General features: G+C 44.3%; 1 protein-coding gene across 2 annotated transcripts in view; it reads right to left on the bottom strand.

The window, feature by feature from the left end:
• The window catches only part of FAT2 (FAT atypical cadherin 2), a 75,149-nt gene that overhangs the window by 20,806 nt on the left and 32,963 nt on the right, over positions 1-21,380 (bottom strand). For both annotated transcript variants that reach the window (XM_036879108.2, XM_057490543.1), the window contains exons 9-17: positions 20,915-21,125; positions 13,478-17,536; positions 11,841-12,037; positions 9,548-9,701; positions 7,348-7,581; positions 4,760-5,143; positions 2,457-2,671; positions 1,351-1,488; positions 614-757 (exon numbers count right to left, since the gene is read on the bottom strand). In XM_036879108.2, the coding sequence (XP_036735003.2) occupies positions 614-757; positions 1,351-1,488; positions 2,457-2,671; positions 4,760-5,143; positions 7,348-7,581; positions 9,548-9,701; positions 11,841-12,037; positions 13,478-17,536; positions 20,915-21,125 (5,736 nt within the window). The remainder of the gene's footprint in view (positions 1-613; positions 758-1,350; positions 1,489-2,456; positions 2,672-4,759; positions 5,144-7,347; positions 7,582-9,547; positions 9,702-11,840; positions 12,038-13,477; positions 17,537-20,914; positions 21,126-21,380) is intronic.

Genomic DNA, 21,380 nt, shown 5'->3' with positions numbered 1-21,380 from the left:
AATATACTATGATTTTTCCTATACATACATATCTATGATAAAGTTTAATGCACACAGTGAGAGATTAGCAACAATAGTAAAATTGAACAATTATAACAATGCACTATAATAAAAGTTATATGAATGTGGTCTTTCTCATCATCTCTCACTGCACTGTATTCACACTTCTTGTGATGTGAGAGGACAGAATGCCTAAGTGATGAGGTAAGATGAGGTGAATGATGTAGGCAATGTGATGTAGCATCAGGCCACTATTGACCTTCTGACCATTTGGCAGAGGGGGGATCATCTCCTTCTAAATCATGGTCAGCTGCAGGTAACTGAAACCAAGGGAAGCAAAACCATGGATAAAGGACACTACTGTGTGCCTACTTCACAGGTCTGCGTGAATCACAGGTGAGAAAATGGATGTGGAAGTGCCTAGCACAGAGCCTGGTTATTTTTAGTCCCAATCCATAATCCCCTTCAGCAGGCTGTGTTGCCTGACGTTAGGGATATCAGTGGCAAGGTCACAGCCACTGTCTGGTGAACTGATGCCTGTGGTGAGCACCCTCCACTAGGAGGGAAATGAAGAGAGGACGGGTTCAGGATACCTGCAGAAGCTCAAGCATACCTGAACAGAGGTGCTGTAGTTGAGCTGAAAGAACCTTGGTGGGTTATCATTGACATCAACCACTTGGATGGCAATGGCTGTGTCCTCATGCAGTGCAGGCTGCCCGCTGTCTGTGGCTCGGAGCCTCAGGGAATAGCTAGAAGTCTGTGACAAGAGGCCCAGTGGACAGTTAGCAATGAAGCCCTCAGTTCTGCTCTCTGACTCACTACTAATGTTTTCAGAAAAACACATGGAGACACTCCCCTGTGCCTGCTCCCACTGCCTGCCCACAGCATTTGATGGCCCAGGTTCTAGAGTCAGAAAGAAATACGTCTGATTTCCACTTCAAACATTTACTAGTTGTGAGACCTTGGGAGAATGACTAAATTTCTTTGGAGGTAATATTAGGATCCACCTCCTAGGATTTTTTTTTAAAGACCAAATGGCATAATGTATGTAAGGCACTTTGTAAAGTTCCTGGCACAGAGCAGGTGCTCAGTAAATGATAACTTATTATAATGGTCTAATGATACCTGGTCAGTGGTGAGAAGCTGGCCTGAGCTTCTCCAGGGAAAGTTAAGGGTCACTCACATTCCTCACAGGCCCCAGAGGCCCCACCGAAAAAATACTGAAGGTGGGTCTGGAGAAGTTTCAGGATGGGATATGGACCACAGTTTATCCTCTGGACCTACAGCAGGGCCATATTTCTGTTCTGATGAGCTCAGATTGCCGCCCCCGCCAACACACACATAATTTACCTGTTCCCAATCCAGGGCCTTGGCCACCTGTAGTTCTCCCTTCTTGGGATGGACGGCAAAGTGCCCAAGCTGATTCCCTTCTATCAGGCTATAGGTGATGGCACTATTTATGGGTCCATCTTCATCAGTTGCTGACACCTGTAGCAATGGGAGGGTGGTCGAGAACAGTGGTGCGAGAGAGACCAGGAAAGGATCCTGGCCCTGGAGAATGTAGAACAGATACGTCCCTGCCCCAATGGCTGCCATTGGGCTGGCAGTCCATGAACCAAAGGAATCTGTTCATTTTATATCCTTGTATGGACTTCAGCATGTCATGGTTCATTCATTTATCTATTCATTCATTCATTTACTTGCTCAGTTATACTGACAGGATGCTAGGTTGTGAGCTGAAAGGTGAGGAATGTGCCAAAATGAATACGCCCACAGGAATTTTAATGTCTAATTTGGGGTGAAAGTATGATCAGCTTTATGAGAGCACAGAGAACACAGTCCTGTGGAAATTAGAAAAGGATGCACAAAGCCTTGAAGGATAAGGAGGGCTTCTGAGCTGGTGTTCCAGGCATGAGCCCAGAGCGTGTGAAAGCACAGAGGGTGTTTGGGGAAAGGCACGTTTTCCTGGGTGGCTGGAACATAGACTGCATGTCAGGGAGTGGGAGGAGATAAGACTGGAAGGCAAAATGCAGAGGTGTCCTAGAGAACCTTGAATACAGGCGCACAGAGTTCGGTTCCGCTCCGTGTAGTAGGAGCAATTACATGTTTAGATGCAAAGAGGTGTTACTGGGCATCTGCTCACACTGACGCTCTGGGTCACGCATTATGAGCAGGCCCCTTCCAGGCTTTGGAGCCTCTGGCAGTCCTCTGGGGTCTCTCCCATGCCCCTCTTCTATCAGTACCTGATCTAGACCTTATCAAACACGTGAGATAGGCTGAGTGGCTACCATCATGGCCCTGAGGCCTTCTGTCACTTGCTGAGTGGTTGCAAATCCTAGTGCAATTTACAGTGTATTAGCTGATGAACTGAGCCCTGCTCACAGATGACTGGGAGAGGGGGAGGGAAGAACCCGCCCAAGGCCATGCCCCCAAAGGGCAAAGCTTCGGATCCTTACTGTGAGCACGACGTCGCCCACGATGGCATTCTCTAAGACCCTCGCGCTGTACAGCTCCTGGGGGAATCTGGGCCGGTGTTCGTTGATGTCGGTGATGCTGACCACGACCGTAGTCATGTCGCTGAGGGAGGAGGCGTCTTTCCGGCCACACTCGATGGACAGGAAGTACTTGGGGCTTGTCTCAAAGTCCAGGCTCCTGTTGGTGTACAGGGTCCCTGAAGACAGGAGGTGACGAGAGGAATGGGGCAGGTGGGACAGCAAAGGTAGAGGGCTGGGGGTGCTTGAGCCAAACCCCAGGAGGGGCAGCCCAGCAGGGAGAGGAGAGACACTTCTCCTCCATGGTCTCCTTCATCTCCTCCATCGTCTCCTCCACCACCTCCTCTTCATTTCTCCCTCCCCCATCACCACCCCTCTCCCCACTCTCATTTTCCGTATCATTTTCAACTGCATGTATTTCTGTAATATCTCGCTGAACTTAAGTCTGCAATACTGAATCTATCTCATGTAGATCTACGATAACCCCGTGGCACAGGAACAAGTGTGATCCCCATTTTCTAGGTGAGTCGACTGATGTTCTCAGGTCTACAGGTGAATGACCTGCCCAAGTTCACCCAGCTAGTAATTGACAGAACTTAGATGTAAAAAGTATTTTATAATACCCAAAATTGCTCAGCAAATTGTTAGGACATAGATTTATCATTCTGAAACTGGAAAAGAAAAGAACAAGGATTTACCCTGCCATTCCTGGATAGCTAAATAGTTAATGGGGGAAAACTCTTCTTTATAAAAGAATTCTAGTTAGTAAATAAATGAGAAATTATAGGATTAGAAAATCACCATTTTGCAGCCCCTAGTGGAATAATATATCTAGGAAATAATCATCAAAGGATGTTAAAACCATTAGAAGAAGACCCGACAAGAGCTCCATATGGACGGATCTGGAGGGTAACACCCACACCCACCACCAGTCTTCACCGCAGAGAAAAGAACTGATGGGCCATTTTATGCCTCCCAACATAGTGCAAAGGGGGGCCCAGCGTTGCCTCTGAAGCCATGTTGCCAAAAAGTTGAAACTGAACCTGATCGAGGCCTTTGATCCAAATGTCATTGTAAGAAATACAGGGGCTGGAGAACATGTGACATCATAAAGGTACAGCTAGCTAATCCGAAATACAAAGAATTCTGCCTGACACATGACCCAACTTTTTCATTAATTAATAAATGGCAGGAGAAAATAAAGAGGGAAAGGAAAGTGTTAGGAATTAAAAGAGACTTAAGACTCTGCCAATCAACCAAATGTAATATGTGGGTTATTTGGGGGATGTTCACAAACATACCAACTTCAGAAGACATTGATGAAATAATCTGAAAAATTGGCTGGGTATTGGATGATATTAAGGAATAATTATCTTTCAGGTGTGATTATGGTATCCTGGTTGTATTTATAAAAGGAGCCCTTATCATTTAGAGATACCCACCAAAGTATTTACAAAGGTAATGATATCACATCTTGGATTTGCTTTAAAATAACAACAAAGGGTAGATTTTCAGGGGTAAAGGGTAAAGATGAAATCGGACAGGCCTATGCTGATAATTACTGAAGCTGGATGATGGGATATGGGGTTCATTATACTGCTCTATTTGTTTATAGTTTAAAGTCTCCCTAATACAAACTTTAAAAAATACTATTCAATAATAAGGCAGCTACTTTAGGAGGTAGAGGGCACCATTGCACTGCAGGGAGGACTCTGCCCTGAGCAGCCTCTGAGGCCCTTCCGTGAGGTTCTGTGACTGTGACTTAGACTCTCTGTGACTAGGAGGAAAGAAGAGATATATTCTGAGATCTCTCTGCCTTCATGAGGATGAGGAGAAATTCAGGGATGCCAGGACATCCGGGGGAAGGCTGTAGGAAGGAAGCAGGCAGCCGTGCCCTGGACTAGCTAAGCTCCACACCCCAAGAAGTACAAACTTCTGCAGTCAGAGTTGGAGGGTGGCCCCAGCACACCGGGTCTGGGCCTGAGCTGAGACCTTGAAGCTGCAAGGGGGAGTGGGTTACTGATGGTCCGGGCAGGGATGTGGGGGACTTAAGGAGGCTCCCACATAGCTCTCCCGGGGGGAAGAAGGGACTTGGTACCTGGAGAGAGTCAGAGTGAAGAAAGGGCCAAAGGAGGTGTGCCCTAGGAGGGACTGCATAGAGAGATATGCCCCGCGTGTGAGGAGTCCAGCATTCCCCAAGACCCTGTGTATGTGTGGGCTTGTGTTTGTGGGGGAGGGGAGCGGGGCTGCCCCAGGGGCCGTCTTACCTGTGCGGCCATCCAGGCGGAACATCCCCTGCTCATTCCCGCTGACCACACGGTAGCCGGTCTTCTTGGCACCCGGGCGAGTGAGGGTGGCCAGCTGCAGCACCTCTGTGCCAAGCTGGGCATTCTCAGGCACCTGCACGCTGTGCTCAGTGTTCAGGAACACGGGCAGGTAGTCATCGAGGCCCACCACAGATATGGTGACCGTGCCCAGTGTGGACAGAGGTATCGGGGAACCCAGGTCAGAAGCACGGACCGTGAGCTCCAGGGCTGCCTGAGGCTTGACCCGCAGTGGCTTCTCCAGCCGGATCACACCTGTGGTGGCCTCGATGGAAAAGTGGCCTTCAGCAGAGTCCGCCAGGGAGTAAACCACCTGGGCATTGGCACCTGTGGGAACACCGAATGCACGGTGCATACTGAGGGGACTTCCTCTGGGCCTGCCTGCAGGGAGCCTTTCAGCCACAGGAGGACCTGGGGAGGGGTCACCATAAAGGCTGACATGCTCAGGCTGGGTTAGGGGTGAAAATCTCACATGGAGATGCTTGTTTGGGAGGTTCATAGAAAGTTCTTGGGGATGGGTCATCTGCAAAGCTATAAAATTATCTGAAAATGTTTATATGGGGATTACAGTCCAACATCAGCTTATGAAGTGACGTCAGGCAAGGTCAAAACCATCCATCACAAGTTCTTTGTGAAAGAGTAATTCTGTATCTTGATTGTGGTGTTGGCTACATGAATCTATACATGTATAATACTGAATAGGACTATATACAACAAACACATGTGTACACACACACACACACACACACACACACAAAGCTGGTGAAATAAGGTGAATAAGACTTGTAGTCCAGTTACCAGTAATGCCCCAGTGCCAATTTCCTGGCTTTGAGATCACACTACAGCTATCTAAGATCCTTTCTTTGGGGTAAGCTAAGTGAATGGTGCACAGGCCTCTCACTACTAATTTTGCAACTTCCTCTGAGTCTATAATTATGCTAAAATGAACACTTAAAAAATACATACATATCCATGGAAAGTTCTTAGTAAATCAAAACACACAGTGTTTCTCCAGCTTTGACTCAGATTCTGTTATTTCCCTTAGCTGTGTACCAGATGAAGCTGTTGGCTGTGCAGGGGCCATAGGGTATGACAAGCACCAACACTTCATGTTCAGCTATGACATCCTCACCCAATGGGAGGGGCACAGCCCCTGAGCCTAAGGGTCTCACATCTCACACACATTTGAGGACACACATCCTTTTGGTAGAATGGTGGTTGAAACTGCCTATTAGAATAGCTGAATTTACATAAATTAAATGGGCATACCATGCAATTTCCCCGTATATGCATTTTTCTGGAGAGAGCATAATTTTTCTAGAGAGGGAGCCTCTGGTCAGGCCACATTTAGAATATTTGGGTAGAATATTTAATAGTTCCAGTCTTGAAGGGTTACAGCAAACTGGTCAGAGGATGTGTCCTAGAAAGGAGGAAGGGCTGGAAACATGTGACTGAAGAAACTGGGGCTCCTCTTCCCAGAAAGGGAAGCTTGGAGCTGCAACAGATGGTCACCACGTCCCAGTCACAGAAGGGCTGTCACAGCTGAAGGTCTAGATACGTGTGGCTGCAGAGAGCAGGACCAGTGCTGGTAAGTGTCAGCTCCAAATAGGTAGCCCTTCATAATTATCTGAGATGCCATGGAAAGAAGGGGCTGCCTAGGAAGTAGGGAGCTTTCTGTCCCTGGAAGTGTGCAAGCACTGGCTAATTTACAGGGCCTTGTAGTCATTAGATGCCTTTGTACTAACTACTCGCCTTCCCTTGAACTCCTGCATCCCTCCAAAATCTCTCACCTCCTCCAATGCCAAGTTAAAATTCACTTCCTCTAGAAAGTCTTAAATTTATTTAAGACTGGTACCAAACAAAGCAGGGTGTTTTGATCCCACATTTATCATCATCATATCCTATGTTGATCTGGCTACTTTGACCCTGGGGACATTTTTTACCCTAGGGGATAGGGTTAAAATTCACCCTATGTGAATTATAAAATTTGACTCAAGGAAATTTTATATATATATATAAAATGAATCAAAATTGCATTGTAAGTTTCCAAAGGAAAAGAATTAACTCTAATGAAAATAATGTCATTAAAATTAAAATGCAAAATATTGAAAATAATTCCACTTCATTGTATAGAAAATTGATCAAGGAATTCAATAGAGTAATGGAGTTTGTGCTAAAAATTGCTTTCTTGTGGCAATTTAATCAGAGTTTAATATTTCTGATTGGCATATTTCAGATTAAATGTTTGTATTCAAAATGTCCTTGAGGTTAAATGAAAGGGCTCCAGGTCTAAATGGCAGTGAGAAGCAAGAGGCTGACACACTGCAAACAGGCCTCAAAACATTGCCAAAATCTTTTATCACATAGCACTTAGATATGCAATTTGTGGACAAACATTTCTCACTTTAAGTGTTCATAGAGTTCAGTGAGAAGGCAGTGAGTGTCCTTACCAGTCCCAGAGCAACACAGAGAGGCAGACCCTTGCCCAGATGACCTGTGAGCAAATGGCCCCCAATCCTTCACGTTCTCACCTTGGTCGGAATCCCGGGCCAAAACGACAGCCACGGGGGTCTTAACCGTGGTGTTGTCGAAGACAGCCACAGCACAGTGGCTGGGAAAGAAATGGGGGGCGTTGTCATTCACATCCTCCACGTGGAGGGTCACATCTGCCTGGCATGATTGGCCGCCTCCGTCCGTCGCCTTGGCAACAAGGCTATACACATCCTTCCTTTCTCGGTCTAAGGCTGTTACTGCGGTCAGCTCCCCTGGCCAGAGAAATGACAGCAAGTGAGCTTTCTCTGGGGGCCATTACTCCTGCACATGCCTTCTAGATGTCTGCATGAGACAACCTCCACCATACAGAGTTTTGTCCCAGAGAAGAGGGATCAGTCCTGCGTACATACAGTTAGGAAAGAAGCTCAGCTTGTATGCCCCCATTTCCACTCACCTCCCTAATTGTCCCAAACCCACTCAATCACCACATCACCAACTTAAGATCCTCACCAATAAGCTATACAGAGGCACAACATTTTAAAGGGCAATAGGCAATTCCTAGCAACACGTAAAATGTGCTTATCCCTGGCCCACATTTTCACTTCTAGGAATATATCCTATAGAATAATCATCCCACGGATAAAATTTTATATGTATATAAACATATTCTTAGAGCATTGTTGAGAATAGCAACATATTGAAAATATCCTACATGTCTTTCAAAAAGGGACTGGTTAATATGTTATGGTTTAGCCATACAGTAAAATATGGTGCCACCAAAAAAGGAATTATGATAAAGCTTTACGTGCTGCATTGCTAACATCTCCAAGATGCTGCTATGTGAGAAAAGAGCAAGCCACGAAAGTGTTCTATGTAGACATTTTGGAGATGCATGGAAAACCAGTCTGATAGAATACACACCAAGAGTGCTTGTCTTTGGGGGAAGGGCCAGTTATTGTGCAGACTTTCCACCTTCTGCATAATACATGCCCGCATTGTTTGAATTTTTGTACAGTGAGCATGTATGCCCGTATTCAGAAAAACTGCCCAGTTTCTTTTAAAAAGACTCCACCAGTCATCCAGCAGCTGAATAAACAGCAGCAGTTAGACAGGAGATAACATTGTCCTTCCTGACCCCACCTAAGTCCCCTGCCTACCTAAGGACAATGTTATCTCCTGTCTATCCGGAGAGCTTCCTGGGATGCCACTCTCACCTGCCACTTCTCTGCTCAGGAATCTCCAAGGCCTTCTTCAACAACTGGTTCCAAGCCAAGTGGCCCTCGGTGACCTGGGCCTCCTGGGCTGCCCATCCCTATGCCCTCTCCTGTAGCAGCAGAACAGGGGCCACACCCCCATGTGCCTGCTCTTCCAGAGGAAGCAGACCCCACCCCATCTTCCCCACCAGCCTGTCACAGCCCAACCTCTCCCAGGTATTCATGGTCCACCCTGCAGGGCTCTCTGCTTTGCCACCTGACTAATAATGACAATAGCAACCACATCTGCTGAATCCTTATTCTGTGCCAGACCTGGGCTAGATTTCTGTATCCCTTTATCTCTTGAGATTCTTGCAACAATACTGGGAGGTCTTATCCCCAGTCTGCAGTATATGCATCTTGAGATCACGTCCTTACCTGTGATGCTATTCAGCCTAAATCCCCCAATGGCTCTAAAGCTGGGATTTGGGTCCCTGAGGACCTCATCCTTTGACGTCTTTCCTCCCCTTCTCTGAACCAATTTCTGGCCCCCCATCAGATCCTCAGATGTGAATGCTTTCCCAAAACAAGGACCTTGTATAAATTCTCCTTTTGTTTGAATGGCTAACCCTGCCACTCCCTTACCCTCTGGCTGACTCCTATATGTCCTCAAGTCTTGCATGAAATGGCATTTCCTGAGAGAGGTTTTACTTAATGCTGTCCCAAGACTAAATCAAGTTCTCCCTTATTCAAACTTTCCCTTAGCATCCTGCATTGTTTCTTACCTCAGCGTATCAAACCATTGATTTAATGACAGCCTTTCCCACTAGATTGTCAAGAGCTGTACCTTGTCTTATCAGCCTGTTGATTATGTCCCCAGCATCTAGTGCAATGCTCGGCACATACTGCCAACATATGTTTGCTGAGTGAATGGATGGGTGGGTAAGTGAATTCCTGTTTCCTCTCAAAGAGCCTACCATGGTACTAGGAACTTGGTGTTCAGTAACTAAGTTCTTGGCTTGATCCTGCAGCTCAGGAAACCCACCTGTATGAGAATCCAGCTTAAATTCATCTGCCCCAGGACCATGAAGAGAATATGTGATCTGAGCATTGGTATCTGAGTCCAAGTCTGTTGCAGAAACTTTCAAAATGAAGTGTCCTGGAGATATATCTTCACTGACTTTGCCAGTATAGAGAAGCTGGAGATGGAAGACAAAGAGAGAGATTGTGGGAGATACACGTAGGTCCAGAGAGGGGCAGAGTGATAGAGAAGGAGACAGAAGCAGAGCGGAGATTAGAGATCAGAGAGAGGGCGGTGGGGAGGGCAATGGGAACAGTAAGGTGGAGAATAAAATGAAACATGCAAGGAAAATGGAGATTGAAAACAGGGAGAATAATGACAAGAGAACCATCAGTAAAAGACAGAATGAGAGAGAATTTCCACCATCTGAAAGCCAACACTCAGGGCTAAGAAGGACTTGCTGCAGCCCATTCCAGGGGACCCTTGAGGCTTCTGGATGAGGCTGATAGGATGGCCCTGATATGAGGCATTCTGGAAGGTGTCAGGCCAAGCCACTCCCTCGAGGCCAGACATCCATGGTGTCTGTTGTGAGGCCATGCTATCTGGCTCACCCCCTTGTCCACACCCCCAAGACAGACCCTTGGCTCTTTGAGTCAGGTCTGGCCCCCAGTGGTCCCCAGAGCCTGCCCACCCTCCCTCTACTGCAAGTGCTTTTATGGCAGTGCAGGGGGTGTGGTAACGAGGAATGGCTGGAGCTCCCTGTGAAATCAGTATTCCTATGGCTGCTGCCTCTGAGCACAGCTTACAGGCAAACTGGTCACCTCCACTGCAGGGTGTGGGTGAGCATGGACCCCTGAACGTACTTTGGGTGCAGGCTTTGTGCCTGGGTGGGCTATGTGGAGAGGGTCCCCAGGTCTTTTTTCCCTGCATCTAATGGTGGCGTTGACCACCCTAGAAAGGCCAGTGTGAGCTTGTTTCTGGCCCCTCTCAGCATAGGGAGAATGCAGGCTGGCTGTAAGGATGGCTAAGGGGAAAGAAGATGGGGTCGCCATTCTTTCCGAAAAGCTTGCCCGTATGAGACTACTCAAAGGTGGTCATCTTGAATGCTGCAAAGACATTTTCCATGCACCCTGATAACCTAGGTTCTTTTTTTCTACTATGTTTTTGTGTGGTTGGAGTATAGAAGAGGAAGAAAAGGGGTTGGGATATGTGTATTTTGGTGTGTTCCATAGTATGTGTCCATAGGTTTGTATGTGTGTGCAAGTAAGTTGAAGTGTGTATAAATGCAAATGCATATGTAAGTATATTTGTGTGAGTTATATATGTGTATTTGCATTTATGGATAAATGCTGTGATTATGTAGATATATGCTTATGTGTATATGTGCATAGGTATTTGCATTATATATATAGTTATAGATGATCCCTTGTATATGTGTATATGTGAGTGTGTATAGGTTTGCATTTATATATATACTAAATAACTGGATTTATGTAATATTTGAATTATGCCAGTTTGTGATATTATAGAGTCAAAATGTTAATAATTTATTTTCAAACTTTGAAATAATGCAAATTCCCCAAAACTGAAGATTACTTACTGTGTTTTAAAAAAATGTTTAAAAGCAAAGCTACGTGGCAATGTTGATTTATACCAAGAACTAAGAACATAATTCTCTCTGACACACACACACACACACACACACCACTCAACATTCGTGCCCATGGGGAATTTAGGGTTGAATTGTATGAGGTGCTTAGGAAAGTGTCCCTTCTCCAAAATGTAACAGTCCTGTGTGCACGTTCACGTATTAGTATAACCCAAAGGAGGGTATCTGTGGCGGTCTGTACTACCCACGCAGATGTAGGGATGTGCATATATGGGCATGGGGGCAGTGCGGGTGTCTCTAAGGGCAGGCCTCCCTGGATGTATCTGATAATAATGAGCCATCTAACGAGAGTGGGGGAGGGCGGATTCCACCGGGCACAGCAGACTGTTTGGAGAATGAAGAAGTTACTTTCTTCTGGATATATTTTACAGAGAAGTGGACCTTCAAAGGCAGTGTAGAGGGAGAGGTCCTGAAGAGCTTGGTGATTTCCCTGTGAGGCAGGGCTTAGCGGGTGGGGTGGGGGGAAGGAGTCACCGAGACTGATCCCTGACCGAGGCACCAGCCTGAGGCCAACTGGGGAGAAGCAGGGGTGGGTGTGGTCAGTGAGGCCGGCCTTGGAGGCGGCTCCCTGGGTTCTTCTCCTTCTTTTCACCCCTCATTCCAGCTTCCTTGCCTCCACTCCCACCCCACCCCTCACCAGACTCTCACCTGTGAGCACTGAGGGCTGTTATCATTGATGTCCAGGACGAAGACCTCCACAAGCACCCAAACCTGGAACTTGCCGTCGGAAGCTGTGATCCTGAGCCAGTACTTGGCCGTGTGCTCGCGGTCCAGAGTCTTCCTCGTGAAAACCCCCCACTCATCTCCAACTCGGCTGATGCCAAACTGGCCCAGGGGGTCTCCCTCTGAAAAGATGGGACAGAGCTTCCAGAAGCCGAGCAATAGGAACGAGCCGGGCCTTGTGCCCTAGGTGGCTGCCCACCTGACACTGTTAGGAAAGGCAAAAACTTCCTTCCTTAACTAGGAACCCACAATTATTTGGTGTTATGAAGCCTCTTCTGATTTCAAAGGCGGCCTGTTAAATGGAGTTATCAGTGTAAGAAGCATCGCTCCCAAATATGTAGCTGAGGGGCAAGTTTCTCTTTTTGGGTGCTTTGGAAGACATTGGGGAAGTTAAAGAGAGGCAAATTGAAATTCTGTACAAGAACCGTCTAGTATCTGTTCAACAGTGGCACGATGGGAAGTGATCAGCAACACTTAACTCTCTGAAGTTTTATTTTATGTGGATGCTCAGATGGATCACTAGATTTACTTCTGAATCATTATATCCTTTACAGAAATCACTGATAGGGGAGATGGATTTCTGAGATTCTAAGTTTTCAGAGTTCCAAGATTCAGTTATTCCAAGAGTTGATATATTGACACTTATTCTATTATTCAGAGATTATAAGACTTTTGTGTTGTTAAGAGTCTGATATTATAAGATGATATAATTCCATTTCCCTTAGGCTCCATATTTCAGATAGCTTTGATCTAGGATCTGTCTCCAGGAGTCTATGATCCTTAGTTGGAACTTCAGGCTCCTTAACTCTCTGCTAGACAGCTGTGCTGGCAGAAGAAGCCATGTCCTAGGAATGGGATGACATAGCACCTGAGAGGAAACTCTTGACCACTGGTTGGCTTTTTCAGCCACTGGAAAGGGATCGGGGTAATTTAGGTTTGCAATAGGTGTCCAATGAGGAGAGCAGTTTGTAGGGTGTGGTTCTAATCATAGTCCTGACACAAGCTTGGAGGGTGACCTTGGTTGAACTTCTCCCCCTCTCTGGGCTTTGGTTCTCCCATGTGTGAAATGAGGGGATGGGCTGGAATGATATACAAGGAACTGTTTTACTCCAAAGCTTAGGTCCTGTAATTGACTTAAGCATTTTCTACTATCTACAACTTGCTCTAGGCAGAATACCGCTCTGCAAGGACAATCACCTAACAGAGATTTCATAGATCACGTGACTGCTGATGCCTTCTCCATCTCCCAGAAGCTGAGAACACTTCTATCTACTCCACCTGAAGTAATAAAAGATCCTCTTTGCAAAGTACTTTCCAATTTATAGAGGCGTCTCAGAGCTTTTTAAAGTTATATCTTACCAGCATCCTTGTGAGATGAATAAGAACTGGCATGCCAAGTCTATAAAAGGAGCAGTTGTGGTCCTGGAAGGTTAAGCAATTTATCCAAGGTCACACTGCTAGTAAGTGGCAGACCCAGGACTTAAACCCATGCTTAAGGCACCTCTTACTAGATATTTTCAGCGTGCACCCCAGTGCCTCCATTCCAAGATTGGTATCCTTACCTGTGATGTAACAGGTGACCTGTCTGTTCTGCTCAGAGATATCAGCATCCAAGGTTTTAAGAGTGGCCACAAGTTCCCCAGGTTCACTGTTCTCAACCACAGATCCTCTGTAGTCTTCAGAAGCAAAACGGGGAGGATTGTCATTCTCATCTGTAATGGAGACTTCAACGAGGACCTGAGAAGATAGCTTGACGGTCTGGCCATGGTCATAGGCTACCACATAAAAGCGGTATGTCTGGCTGGTCTCACAGTCAAGTTCCTGGAGTGTGGTGATCCAGCCAGTTTCACTATCAATGGTAAAGAGCTCATGGATGTTACTACCAGGGTCCACTAGCAGCCTATAGCTCACCTGGCCATCATGCCCAGTGTCCTGGTCATTGGCAGTCACTTGAATGACTGCAGTCCCCACGGGCATATTCTCAGTGAGGACAGCTTTATATGGATCAGCCTCAAATATAGGCCTATTGTCATTGACATCCTTTACTTGGATGTTGACAGAGACCAAGGAAACCAAGTGAGTGTCATTATGGGGACAATGTGCCATCAAATAAATCTGGTACCATTTGGTGGATTCATAGTCCATGGCCTTCCTCACCTTTAGAACTCCCGTGTTTTGGTCCAGGGAGAAGATGCCATCCTTGTTGCTCTCGGGTGTGGTGCCCTGCACTAGACTGTAAATGACTGGATCTTGAGCTGCCACTGCTCTAACAGCACCGATTTCAGACCCCTCTGGAAGGTCCTCAGATGCAGAGAAAGTATACAGAGGTTCAGAAAATTTGGGCAAGGATACTTCGTTAGGAACCACCTGAAGTCGTAACAGCACCAGAGAGTTCCAGTGAGGAGGGCCCCCATCTTGGGCTTTTATTTTTAAGTCAAAGGCCCGATTTTCCAGTCCAACCAGGCTCTCTTTCACCTTGACTACGCCAGTGATTGGGTTGACTTCAATGACCTCTTCATCCAAGTGCTCCACTGAGTCCACTGAGTAGGTGACATCTGCATTCTGACCTTCATCTGCATCAGAGGCCAGCACCTGGATAACTGGGAAGTTTTTGCTGACATTGGATTGAATGGACACCAGGTACTCAGATGCTTTGAACCGTGGGGGGTTGTCGTTTTCATCTGTGAGGATGATCCTCACAGTGCAGAAAGCCACTCTTCCTCCCCCGTCCTGAGCCATGACCTTAATAGCGATGACTCTTTCTGTTGAATTTTCCCGATCCAGTTCCTGCAGAGTGGTGACCTGGCCATGGGGGTTTATGGAGAACTTCTCACCTGCTAGTTTATTGATGATGGTATAATCTACTGTGCCATAGGGACCACTATCTTTGTCTATGGCTAGCAACTCAATCACCTTGGTTCCCACCTTTGCATTCTCCACTAATTCTGCCTCATAAATATGCTGCTGGAATTCTGGGCTATACTTGTTGGCATTTGTAGTGTTGATATACACAGGTACAGTTGCTTGGAAAACCCCATCAGAAGCACCTACCCTCAAATTGTAAGAAGAGTCTAGGTGTTTTTTGCAAAGGTTTAACATTGAAATTATTCCTGATGAACTATTAATGGAAAAATGCCGGTCCTGATTGCCAGAAAGAATCAGGTACTCCAGGCGGGATGTGTCCCTGCTGTCAGGGTCAAGAGCTTGGACTTTGAGAACCAGGTGTCCACAGGTAGCTAGCTCACTGACATTGGCTTCATACTGAGGTTGCCTGAACTCTGGGGGGTTGTCATTGATGTCAGACACATTGATAACCACAAGGGTTTCACCAGTGAGTGGCGGGTTACCTCTATCAATAGCCCTGACCTTCACATGAAAATATTGTTGTGCTTCATAATCCAGCTCTTGAACTGTGGACATCACCCCTGTGCTTCCATTGATCTGGAAGAATTTGGAAACATCTGAGCCATCTTCTACAATCTGATAGGAGACATCACAGTTCTGCCCAGAGTCCTGGTCAGAAGCTGACAGTTGGATCACAGGGGTCTGAGCAGGCAAGCCTTCTGAGATTGACGTTGTGTAGACCAATTGCGAGAAAGTGGGAGAATTATCATTGATGTCCTCCACCAGGACTTCCACAGTGGCTTCAGAAAATGACCCCAGTGCTGTGTCTGTGGCTCTGACTGTGAATACGTGTTTGGTTTTAGACTCATAGTCCAAAGGGCCTGTTACTGTTAGGACCCCAGTCTTAAAGTCAGTGGTGAACAGCATCAAGGGCTCTTCTTCCACAATGTTGTAGATAAGCCGGAGTCCCTCTGGACTCCGGGCCTGGGTGTGGAGAATTGGGGTATAGAGTGTGATATTTTCAGGCACTCTGATTTTGTAGTAAGGACTCTGAAACAGTGGGTTGGATTTATTTCTCACGGTGACAAGTACCTCTTCCTCAGTCTGGAGGGATGGGGTTCCTCCATCTTGAGCAATGACTTTGAGGTGATACTTATTTAAAGCTTGATAATCGAAGGGTTTCTTTAGTGATATATCCCCAAGATAGGGGTCAACTCGAAAATAGGTGTAATCTTCTGAAAATGCATATGTGACAGCACCATTTACCCCCAAGTCCTGGTCAGTGGCAGATACCTGAAAGAGGACATCACCTGGCTCTGTGCCATCTTGGATGGTTGTGTAATAGGGCAGTTGCTTAAATTCAGGGTGATTGTCATTGACATCCTCAACAGAGACTCTGACCAGAGCCTGAGCCACCCGCTGAGGGGTCCGATTGTCCCTCAATTCCACTGCAACCTCATGAGTATCCTGCTGTTCTCGGTCAAACGGCACCCCTCTTGTCTGCAACACACCTGCTGACTTGACCATACAAAACATATCTGTGCCATTTAAGAGGAAGTAGGAAAGGGTGTCATTCAAATGATTGCCCTGGGCACCAAGAATCACCAGTGCCTTTCTATCCTGTAAGTTCTCCTTCACTGTTGCCCTATAGACATCATGTTCAAAGTGTAAGCTCATGTTAAGGGCTTGTGTAAAAGAAATTTTTACCAGTGCAGTGTCTTGATACAGGCCATCAGAAGCCCTGATGGTGAGCTCTCGAGAGAGTCTCAGGAAAGCAGGATTCAACACAGATATGAGACCAGTGATGGGATGGATGACAACAGCTTCATCAGCATTGCCAGTTTTGATGCTATAACTGACATCTGAGTCATTGTCCTTGGCCTGCACCATGAGGAGCTCCATACCCCGATGAATGGGCCCCACCACTGTTACATCATATATCTGGTCTAAGAACCTGGGAGGAGAGTCATTTACATCTCTGACATAGACAATGACCTGGACAGGCTTGAGTGCAAATAAAATGGGGCTTCCTTGGTCATGGACATAGACACTGAATTGGAAAACAGGCATGCTCTCATAATCCATCTCTGATATGATGGTTAGGGTTCCCATGCTGTGATCAATTTTGAAAAACTTCAAAGCCTCTGGCTCCAAAATTTCATAGAACAACAAGGAATTAGCTTCCTTGTCACTATCAGAAGCACGAATCACAAGGGGGTTGTTGTTTTCATCCATGATCATGCTGTACAGTGGAGCTGCTTCACTAATTTGGCCCACAAAGATCGACTTTAAGAACATGGGAGCATTGTCATTTTCATCAATGATGTAAACAAGAGCCATGACATCGGTAAATGCACCTGCCATATTGCTGCCTCGGATTTTCAGCTGGTAAGATGAAATTTTCTCATGGTCCAAGTTCTTCTGGGTGGAAATGAGGCCAGAATATGAGTTCATGGAGAATACACCATCAATGTTTCCCTCTCTTAACTCGTAAGTAACTTCTGAGGAGCTTGTAGCCGAGACAAGAAGGACTGGGGAACCAACAGGGATTGATTCAGGAATCTCTACAAAATATTCAGCTGTTGAAAAGATGGGGGTGCTGCTTTCTGAAGGGTAGACATGAATGATCACTGTAGCCAGGTCATGCCGCTGTGGAGAACCTTGGTCTTCTGCCTTCACTGTCAGAGTATACCGGCCATGATTTGCCTGATCAAGTTTCTGGGCTACAGTAATAATGCCCAGTAGGGCATTGATGCTGAAGAAACCTTCACTGTTTCCTGCAACAAAAAACAAGACAAACTGAAGCTTACCCCAAGCTCAAGAGGTACCACCTAGGCTTTCCAGATCAGTAAAGAGGCTAACACATAAAATTTGAACAGGACAAAAATCCATATCCCATGCCACCCTGGATTTAGTTGTGATAGTGTGTAGGGGAGATACCTACTTCATAAAGTTCCTTACATGGTGAACATAGTAGGTGTTCTATAAGTGGCAGCTTCATGGATCACTAAATCTTTGGGTCACAAAACTACAAACCAAAACTATAGTAGGTCTTTGGAGCAAAGAAAGGAGACTTATGCTTTGTAGAAAAGCACACTCTACCTTTTATTTCAGCAGTGCCTTTTATAGGAAAGACTTCAGTTACATTATACAGAATTTGTGTCTATCCTTTACGTAAATTTTAAAAGCTTTGGTTTACACTTGATAGATGAAAACTGTAAATATGGAGTCATAAGTTGTCAAAACTGACAGAGAGTTTAAAAACTACCTTGTCTTCTCCCCGTGTAGTCTATGGCAGGAAAATCACTAGTCAGGCTTGGGAGTGACTGGCAAGGAGTCAAGCAGGGGGGCAGGATAGAACTCTCAGACCTTGAGGCTGCTCATCAGATGTCCTTTCCAGCACACCTGGATTTCCTAAACTTCAGGCAGTCTCACATTATTACCCTTAAGTTTTTCCAGAATCCAGCCACTACCTATACTATTTTACATTATTATTTTATATGTATCTTCCTTTAGATTCCTGTTTTAAATTTAAAATACTTTAATAGGTAACATTATATCACTGCTTTAAAAAGGAAAACCATTATTGCTTGGCATAAGTCAAAGATGACCATAGAAACAAGTCAGTGGAAAAATATCTTATTGAAATCTGGATAAAATCTATTACTTGCTAAAGGGTCCAATCTTGAGACTTATCCTCTTTCTTTGGTTAAAAATAAAGAGGAGCAAGTGCTAGAGAAGAATTAGGGACTGTAGTACCCAGCGAAGGCTTTCTCCTTGACTAATCAGGAGCCCAAATGGGAATCAAAAAGAGAGTACTTTCTCCACATTCAATTACTTATTTTTTTGTAGTCCTTTTTAAAATTTAATAGTCATTTTGATAAATGCATAAGGACATTTAAAGTTTAAGTTTTGAGAAAGGTTACAGTTATGCAACATTCCATAATTTATAAAAATTAATGTTGAAAATGAATCATATTCCCTATTATTAGTTTTTAAAGTCTAGCCTTACTTGGTTAGCAGTGATCTTTCTTTCTCTTCCTTTTTTTCCATTGTGTGAAGAACAAATAACATGAGATTTACCTTCTTAACAAATTTTTGAGGGGAATCATACAGTATTATTAAACTTTAAGCACATTTTCAACAGCTCTCTATCCATCTTGCATTACTTGACACTTTCCCCCAAGTTTCATCGAAACATATTTAACATACAACGTTGTTTTAGTTTAAGATGTACAACATAATGATTTGATATACGTATACATTGCAAAATGACTGCCAGAATAAATCTGGTTAACATCCATTATCTCTCATAGTTACAGTTTTTGTGTGTGTGTGATGACATGATTACCTATTTATGCCATGACTGAGAGTGACCTAAATAATTGTGCTTGCCATCAGGGATACAGGTCTTCCACTCGGAGAAGGTTTTGTCTTTACTATTCTTATTCTGTTTATCACATGGATGCATACTTAATTATTTCTGTGGTAAGCAAGTAAGTAGGCTTTATCCCCAAACATTCCATTTTATCCTCCCACTCATAGAAGCCACTCTCCGGCTGACTAGTGAGGCGATTTCTCATTTTGCCTTTGGACATTAAGTCCTAAGTTCAGTCAAAGAACATGGTTTCAATAAGTAGCAGTTTAAAAGTAGTTCTATTAAAAGCAGCCAAGTGAACTATCTGAACAGTTATAATTCCATATGTATTTTTTAATTGAAGTATAGTTTATATATAATATTATATTGGTTTCAAGTGTACAACATAGTGATTGGGCAGTTATTTACACTATTAAATGCTCACCCCAGCTAGTGTAGTTACTATCTGTCAACATAGAGTAATGTCACAGAATTATTGACTATATTGTCTATGCTATACTGTCATCCCCATGACTAATTTATATTATGACTGAGATTTTGTGCCTCTTTTAATTTCTTATATTATACTACGGAAAGAAAAAAGCTCAGGGCACAAAATTATATTTTCATTTTGATATTACTGCGTAAAGACGCATAGAAAAAAGATATGAGGGAAATACACAAAACTGGCTGAGTGCTATTTTCTTCTTTGTATATTCCTATCTTTTCCTTGTTTAAAAAAATGAGTGTTACTTCTGTAATCAGAAGAATAGTTTAAAACTAATCTTAACTTATCTGCAAAGTAAAATTACATCTCCATCAATGGAGTTGTCAGTGAGATAAAATGAGATAAAAAATGTAATTATACTTTATCAATCACATAAAGTAAGTAATTAATGGGCTAAAATTTGTATTATTATTCTTCAGGGATGCATAGCTTCTGCTATATGGCCAGGTATAAACTTCGGCTTCTTCAAAAAAAGAAATGTAAAACATTCCGATTTCCTGGAAGTGTATAAGAGGCTGACAAACAATAAATGAACATTACACTCTATGAGAGCAGAGAGCTGGCCATGTTCATTCCATCCCTCCACAGCCTCTAGCTCTATTAAGTATTAGTTACTATTAAAGATAAAAGTTATTAAATATCATTAATTATGAATTATCAAACATTACAAATCATTGTCAATTAGTTGGATACTGAATATTATCATTTTTTGTTATGTTAATTACTTAGATTTAATACTTATCAGTGTTAGCAATAACCCCTAGCATCTGTATAATATTTTACAGTTTAAAACATGTATTAATATACATTTTCTCTTTCAATCTTTACAAAGACTTTGTAGCACTATCACTCCCATTTTGGAGATGAAGAAAACCATATAATAGATATGAAACCATGATGTGGCCTTAGCAGAAAATGAAAATTACTCCTAAAACTATGCCTACATCTTATAAAGTATTTATGGCCCCTTCATTGTACAGGCACAAAGATATTACATTTTAAAATGTTGCATGGACTTCATAACATTCCTTTATATGTATGGTTGTTGGTGGGTTTATATAACATCTATGTAAATTCTCCCATATCTTAAGTAGTCCCTTATTGTTCTTACCATCTTTGGAAGTGCATTAACTCAGGTCATTATAGCCCTATGGAATATTCTAGAATGGAAATTTGCCTATGCTTAGAGAACTTGGCACTTGATTAACTTGCAAATCCGTGCCTCTGGTGCTTTCCTTTATTGCTAAAGCCCCTTCCCACGTGCTCTGGACTCATAGCCAGGCCTCTCACCTTTGAGGAGGGAGTAGTGGGCCTTAGCACTGGCTCCCCAGTCACCATCCACGGCTCGGACCTGCAGCAGCTCTGTGCCAGGGGCCGTGGTGTCAGGAACACTTGCCTCGTAGTGGAGCTGGGTGAAGTGGGGTGTGTGTAGGTTTCCATCTTGCACGTGAATGAACACCCACACAAAGTTCCTCTTGATGGGCATCTCCTGGTCTCGGACCTATGGATCCAAGAGTGCAATGTAGTGACCACCAAATGGAATGAGAGGAGGCAGTGTTAGATTAAGGTCGATGAGCTGGAACGCCAATGAAAAATGTGCCTAACTGTAACTCTCTGTATTCCTTTACATTTTGCTCTCATTTGCACTTTTTTCTTTTAAAATAAATTTATCAATTAATGATTATTAGGCTTAGCTATTTTTATGGATAGTGTCCACATTATGAGAAAAGCAGAAATAAGCAGAGAAGTGTTTTCA

This window comes from Manis pentadactyla, chromosome 2 (assembly GCF_030020395.1).
Source record: "Manis pentadactyla isolate mManPen7 chromosome 2, mManPen7.hap1, whole genome shotgun sequence".
NCBI lineage: Eukaryota > Metazoa > Chordata > Mammalia > Pholidota > Manidae > Manis > Manis pentadactyla.
This window is presented reverse-complemented; position numbering and strand designations above follow the sequence as displayed.